This window comes from Microtus ochrogaster, unplaced genomic scaffold (genome assembly GCF_000317375.1).
Source record: "Microtus ochrogaster isolate Prairie Vole_2 unplaced genomic scaffold, MicOch1.0 UNK21, whole genome shotgun sequence".
NCBI lineage: Eukaryota > Metazoa > Chordata > Mammalia > Rodentia > Cricetidae > Microtus > Microtus ochrogaster.
In genome coordinates this window covers 1,818,873-1,826,207 of record NW_004949119.1, presented here as the reverse complement: position 1 = coordinate 1,826,207, position 7,335 = coordinate 1,818,873, and the positions used below count along the sequence as shown (strand labels likewise).

At 45.8% G+C, this 7,335-nt stretch overlaps 1 protein-coding gene across 2 annotated transcripts in view; it reads left to right on the top strand.

Moving 5' to 3' along the window:
- The first annotated feature begins 4,441 nt into the window (after nt 1-4,441).
- The window catches only part of Synpo2l (synaptopodin 2 like), an 8,924-nt gene continuing 6,030 nt past the window's right edge, over nt 4,442-7,335 (top strand). Inside the window, exons 1-3 of one of the 2 annotated variants that reach the window (XM_013353961.2) lie at nt 4,442-4,537; nt 5,376-5,527; nt 5,913-6,427. In XM_013353961.2, coding sequence (XP_013209415.1) covers nt 4,442-4,537; nt 5,376-5,527; nt 5,913-6,427 — 763 coding nt within the window. Of the gene's footprint in view, nt 4,547-5,375; nt 5,528-5,912; nt 6,428-7,335 lie in introns of both variants that reach the window. The other variant, XM_005367630.3, reaches the window with a different exon arrangement.

The following is a 7,335-nucleotide window of genomic DNA, read 5'->3' as shown; positions in this document are numbered from 1 at the left end:
TTTTTTTTTTTTTTGAGACAGGGTTTCTCTGTGTAGCCCTGGCTGTCTTAAAACTTGCTCTGTAGACCAGACTAGCTTGAACTCCCAGATCTGCCTACCTCTGCCTCCCCAGTGCTGGAGGTGTGTGTCACCACTACCAGGATTTATTCATTCATTCATTCATTCATTCATTCATTTATTTTTAGTAGGGAATCTCACTGCATAGCCCTTCTGTCCTAGAACTCACTCTGTGGACCTAGCTAACCTCGAACTCACAGAGATCCTCCTGCCCATATCTCCAGAGTGCTGGGATTAATGCATATGCCACCAAACCTTGCGAAAAATGTAAACTTCTGATCCATCTAGATGTAGGTCAGTTTTGGAGATGGGGCTCAGCAAACAATAGTTCCTTAAGTCCCTGCCACTAAGCTTGACAGATGTCTTTCTCCTAGATAATTCTCTTGCTGACTAACATTTGTCTAGTTTAATAATTTGCCAAATGCAACTGACATTTGTTGAGCACCTGCCCAAGGCTGAGCCTTCACCTTAGATGGAACCATGCCAGTAGGCCACGGTAAAATATAAAATAATAGAAATTGGTTAGCTAAAGATATAAGAGCTAGTTAACAATACAATTAAGTAATTCGCCAAGGAGTGATTTAAATAATATAGTTTTGTGTGATTATTTCAGGAGTCTGGGCAACTGGGAGACTTTAGCATTTACATGATTTATCCTGTTTATCTTTTCACCGTAAGGAAGTAGATGTAATCTGTCTGGCTTGAAGTTACACACTTCCTAGTCAGAGCTAGGAGTCACAAACTTGAAGATCAAGGCTACAAATTGCATTTTTTTAAATTTTCTGTATATCAACTTGGCATTTAGCATGGTCTGTAGTGCTCTTAAAAATGTTACTGATGGGGGGCTGGAGAGATGGCTCAGTGGTTAAGAGCACTGTCTGCTCTTCAAGAGGTTCTGAGTTCAATTCCCAGCAACCACATGGTGGCTCCAAACCATCTGTAAAGAGATCTGGCGTCCTCCTCTGGCATGTGGGTATAAATGGAGGCAGAAAGTTGTATACATAATAAATAAATCTTTAAAAATAAATAAATAAATAAAAGTGTGCGCTACCACCATACTACCCTAGACTTTATTTTTTTAAAAAATGTTACTGATGAAACAAAACAAAACAATAACACTAGTGCTGACTGGACATAGTGGCACATGCCTGTCATTTCAGCATTCTAGAGGCGGAGGCAGGAGGATCAGAACTTCAAACACCATTTATAACAAGTTCAAGGTTAGCCTAGGCTGAATAGTGAGACCTTGTCTCAAAACAGTAAATGCGGGGCTGGAGAGATGGCTCAGAGGTTAAGAGCACACAACCATCTGTAATGGAGTCTGGTGCCCTCTTCTGGCCATACACACAGACAGAATATTGTATACATAATAAATAAATAAACAAACTAAGTGATCCAAGGTGGCCGATGCAGATGTGCATCAGTAGTAACTGTAACTATGGAAATCTGTCTGTCCACTACAGGACTGGGTACTAGGTGGAGGAATTTTGATCATTTCTGATTCAGTTGTTTTGCTACATCTTTCTACTTCTTTCTAAAAGCCGTTTTCTGGTCATCTTCCAGCTTCTCCCCAATAGGATTAATCCTTCCTTCCTTGGACGACATAGGTATCTTGTGCACACTTCCATATTTGAATAGTCAATGAGGGATATCTAGATGTTTTTAAACTGATAGTCAAGTTATAAAGTTATAGTGATAAACAATAGAGTAACAAGAACTCAGATATTGTTCTTCTAACTCTAAATTCTGACTGGAGTTGGGGGGTTGAGACAGAGTTTTTCTGTATCTTTGGAGCCTGTCCTGGAACTAGCTTTTGTAGACCAGGCTGGCCTCGAACTCACAAAGATCACCCTGCCTTTGCCTCCCGAGTGCTGGAATTAAAGCACCACCACTGCCTGGCTAAATTCTGATTTTTATAAGTATATCATAACCAAGATAAATAGCTTTTATCACACCAGCAGAAGAGCTATTCCACAAACCTTACCCATTGTTAATCAGTTACAGCATGATAATGTTACGTTTTGTAACGGAAAGAGGTTTCAAAATGTGGGACACATTTGTGCAGTGGAAACCTAGAAACAAGTAGAGATTTTAATGATATCAACAGTTGCTTGTCTACACACACATCTCTGACCATGTTTCCACAGCCTCTCCCCTTTTGTATTGTGATAGTAATTTAGCTCAGCAAACATTTACTGAGAACAGCCTGAGATACAGAATATAATAACATACAACGTGTGATTTGGGAGGTGGAGGCAGGAAGATCAAGAGTTCAGAGTCCAGTTTGGGTTACATGAGACTGTGCCTCAAAAGAAAAACAAAGCAAAAAGTCAAATTGTGGACTACATCAGCACACATTCCTTGTCTTCAACTTTTTAATGATCTAGGAGGCAGATAAATAATCTACATGATTGACTGAAAAATGGAAGTGTGCACAAGATACCTATGTTGTCCAAGGAAGGAAGGATTAATCCTATTGGGGAGAAGCTGGAAGATGACCAGAAAACAGCTTTTAGAAAGAAGTAAAAAGATGTAGCAAAACAACTGAATCAGAAATGATCAAAATTCCTCCACCTAGTACCCAGTCCTGTAGTGGACAGACAGATTTCCATAGTTACAGTTACTGCTGATGCACACCTCCATCAGCCACCTTGGATCGCTTAGTTTTAGTTCCTTGTCACTAACTTAGAACTGTATTATTTTGTGTGACGTGTCTGCAAGGGTGTTGACACACTTCTGCCACCGCTCAGATATGGAGGTCAGAGGACAGTTTTTTCCTTCCACTCTGCTCCCAAGGATCAAGCTCGGGTTGTCAGGCTTGCACAGGAAGAATTTTTACCCACTAAGCCATCTCAATGGCACTAAAATCACCAGTTTATAAGTTACACAGCCAAGCAGTGTCTTATTAGTCTCCCAGTAGCCTTGCTGTCAAAAACAGTATGTGGGTCATAATACTAACAGTCTTGTGGATTACTTCCCCTTCCAGGGCTTGAAGGCTGCTTTATGGAAATAACCGACTCTTCACTTGGGCTTTGCAAATGTGTGGTGAGTGGTTGCTTGATATCAGAGAGCCAAACATACATGAATCTGACGAGAGCTATAAAGGCTGGGCTATAGTGCAGAACTCCAGCTTTCTCACACAGTGCACACAAGCCCTGATTCAACTCCTGTCACAGGGGGGATGTGCAGAGAACCCATTGATTGCTTCCATCACTCACCTTTCCCCAACCTCAGACTGTCCTGCTGCTGTTTTTCAAATGCTCCAACGTATGTGTGGAGGGCAGAGGACAACTTTTGGAGTCAGTTTCTTCTTTCCACCATGCCTTGTGGGTTCTAGGGCTAGAACTCAGGTCGGGTGTCAAGCTTGAAATGCTGAGCCATCTAACAGATGTCTTTAACTTATACATATTCCTTAACTGTCCCCTCTGAAGGAAGGTTTGAGGCTTGGGTCTGTTGCTTCCTCATATCTGGCCACTCGATGTATAAACTTACTCTTTTTGAGCCGGGCGGTGGTGGCGCACGCCTGTAATCCCATCACTCAGGAGGCAGAGGCAGGCGGATCTCTGTGAGTTCGAGGCCAGCCTGGTCTACCAAGGGAGTTCCAGGACAGGCTCCAAAGCTACAGAGAAACCCTGTCTCGAAAAACCAAAAGAAAAAAAAAAACTTACTTTTTGTTAGTTTGTTTTGCAAGACAAGATTTCTCTGTGTAGCCCTGGTTGTCTTGGAACTTGCTCTATAGACCAGGCTGGTCTGGAACTCAGAGAGTCACCTGACTCTGTCTCTCGAGGGCTGGGATTAAACTCTTACTCTTTCACAAAAGTCATCCTTTCCTGTGCTGTGCACAAGCAGGCTCGGGTTCAACAGTAAATTCAAAGCGGCGTTCTTCCCTAAGGAGTTTAAGGAGCAAACACCGTCACTTCTTGCTAGCTCTGGGGCTGAATCCTCTCTCCTGCTCTCACTGTGCAGTGGGCTTTGGAGAAGGTATGGTGCCTGAAAGATTGTACTTAGTCAAAAGTCCCACAGATCTGATACTGAGCCCTGGCTAAAAAGGCCTGTGCGGGAGAAGGGAGGACATGGAGGGCAGGAGTTTGTACTATAATTAGTTCTAGGAGTAAAATAGCTGGGGGAGGGAGAAGAGTACAGCCGGCAACTATTTTAAGCAACGGGTGATTGACAGGACATGTGTACTGGACTGTACTGATCCAAGGCCCAAGTTGCCTGCCTATGGCGTGTGGTGTGTGTGTGTGTGTGTATGTGTGTGTGTGTAGGCCTGGGTCGGCAGAAGCAAGACAGCCAGATAGGCAGGCCGGACGGGGTACCAGCACCTCAACTTGTCTCTGAGGGACACTGTCCAAACTCCGGAGGTCACGGGCCAAGCTGTGCAATGGGTGCTAAGGAGGAGGTACAGGTCACATTAGCAGGGGGAGCACCCTGGGGCTTCCGGCTTCAGGGGGGGGCTGAACAGAAGAAACCTTTACAGGTATCCAAGGTAAGGGAAAGCCCCTAAAGTGATATTTCATAAAAAGGGAACCTAACGGAACTTGGGAAGAGTCATGTGGTGGCCTTCTGGGCCAGTGGAGGTGGGCAGAGTGGGAGGTTGTGAAGAAGAGGTAGTGGGCAGGTGGGCAGATAAGCATGCTCAAGGCTATAGGGAGCAGACTGTGCCCACAAGCTCCTGGAGGACTAGAAGCAAAGACAATTCTGGTTTCAGGGAGCAGAGCAAATGGAAGGCCCTGCTTCAGCACTGTGGGAGAAGAGACTGAGTCTGCTCATCCAGTATTTGCTCCCCTATGTGTGTGAGCTTCTCTACTCCAAACTTCAGGAATGTAGGGAAGGTTCTCATTTCTGACTAATTTGATGTGTGACAAGCTAAGGCTGTCTCTCCCAGCCCAACCCTGCCCTGCCCTGCCCTGCCCTGCCCTACCCTACCCTGCCCTGCCAATGCCTTCAATGCTCCTTTTTCCCTAAGTCATCTCCATTTTCTTACTAGGCAAGATTAGGTGCTAGGCTTGCTGATTAAGTCATCAGCCTTACAGTTTTACCCTAAAGGCTTAGCTTTCTGGGCTGTAAAACGTGGGTAATGATAGTACCAACTGTATAAACTAAGAATTAGGTGCAATATTTCATACAGTGCAGTGCCTAACATTGGGAGAACTCAACAAATGATAGCCCTGTGTCACAATCTCCCAGAATACCTCTAGGCAGGTCTTTACTCCGTTTGACCTACCAGACAACAACAACAAGAAAGCCTTTTTTGTCCTTTCATCCGCTCTCATTGGAGCTCCCCATGATCCACAATCTCTCCTCCAACATCTTAGATCCGAAGACGGAGCCAGGCCGGAAGAGCAGGACTCCGAGAGAGGGACCAGCTCTTGGCGATCAATGGAGTTTCTTGCACAAACTTCTCCCATGCCAGTGCCATGACCCTCATCGATGCCTCAGGACATCAACTCGTCCTCACTGTTAGGAGGTAGGAAGTCCTCTCCTTTTTCTCTAGCCTGGGTCTCATCTTGTCCGTCTCACTGACCTGACTTAGGTAACTAACACGTACCTATTTCTGGTTACTTTTTCTGCTGAAGAATGTTTGTATATACATCCCAATGGAATGTATCTGCAACTGAGGGATGGGGTGTCAAGCAGGTATTTGAATGTCTGGTGGACTTCAATCCTTGCCCGTTCCTTATCACATCTTCCTCAAAGTCGTCAGATCCCTCTCTCCTAGCCCACCTATTCCAGCCATATGCCAGTATCCTTTCTCCCCTGCCTTGCTCCTTCATCCCTCCAGATCCCCCCCCCCCAGAGCTGTTAGTCCTGTAACCATTAGACCCTCTTTCAAATTCATCTTTTCCATGCAGGGTAGCAGATGAAGGGTCTGTGAGATCTCCATCTCCAGGGGAGCTTCAGGTGCTGTCACCCCTATCTCCGCTGAGTCCAGAGCCCCCAGGTGCTCCTGCTCCCCAGGCTTTTCAGCCTGGGAGCCTTCGTTCACCTCCTGACAGTGAAGCTTACTATGGAGAGACAGACAGTGATGTTGATGGCCCTGCCACACAGGAGAAACCCCGCCGAACCCGCCGCCGAGGTCCCACAAGGCCCATCCCTCCAGGAGCCACACCTGATGAGGTGTACCTGTCTGACAGTCCTGCAGAACCAGTACCTGCTAAAACTGGCTCTCCCAGCCAGGGTGACAGCCGTGTGAGCTCCCCATCTTGGGAGGAAGGAACAGCCCTTCAGCCACCACCTGCGGAAGCACTTCTGCTACCCCATGGTCCACTCCGGCCTGGTCCTCATCTCATCCCTATGGTGGGTCCTGTCCCTCACCCAGTGGGAGAAGATCTTACTGCCACCTACACCCAAAAGGCCAAACAAGCCAGTGAGTGCATGATTTTTTTGTTCTCAATTAGGATCTGAGTCCTAAGTCTCATCCACACATCATATCTATCTCATGATCCCTGGAAGCAGTCTTTGGGACAAATTGAGAAAGTAATGAGGAAGAGGAGAATTATTTTACTCAGGGTCCTAGTTATCTTACAACTGTTATTTTTACATGGCTTAGTGGCTTAAACCAAGAACAGACAATAGAGGTGAAATGGTGAGGGCCTGACGTTTGTGATGGCGGTGGTTTTGCTAGATGGCAGGATGAAGGGAAGAGAAAGGACAGTTTCCAGGCAGGGAACCTGAAAGCAGGCTGTGGCTCTAGGGGCTTTGCACAGTTTTAATTGTAGGCACGGTATGAATGATACTTTTGACACTTGTGAGTTCATTGGGATTTCTGGGAACTAACGGGGTGTTGGGGGTAATCATGAGACCTCTAGGAAGTTGGGAAGGAATTTTTGTTCTTGTTTGTTTGTTTGTTTTGGTTTTTCGAGACAGGGTTTCTCTGTGGTTTTGGAGCCTGTCCTGGAACTAGCTCTTGCAGACCAGGCTGGCCTCAAACTCATAGAGATCCACTTGCCTCTGCCTCCCGAGTGCTGAGATTAAAGGCGTGCGCCACCATCGCCACCCGACTAGGTTCTTGCTATTTTGATGTGAGCTACAGAATGGAATCTAGTGAAGTTTCTCTCTGTCCTACGCCTCCCATTCTGTTTCCACAGACTTCCTTTTTGTCATTTTTGAAATCTCAGGATTCACTCTCTCTGGTTATCTGTTCTCTCTTTCTCAGGATTCTCTCTTCTCAGGACTTGCTCTCTCTGGTTACCTGTTCTCTCTGGTTACCTGTTCTCTCTCTCTCTCTCTCTCTCTCTCTCTCTCTTCTCAGGACTCGCTGCTCTCTCTGGTTAC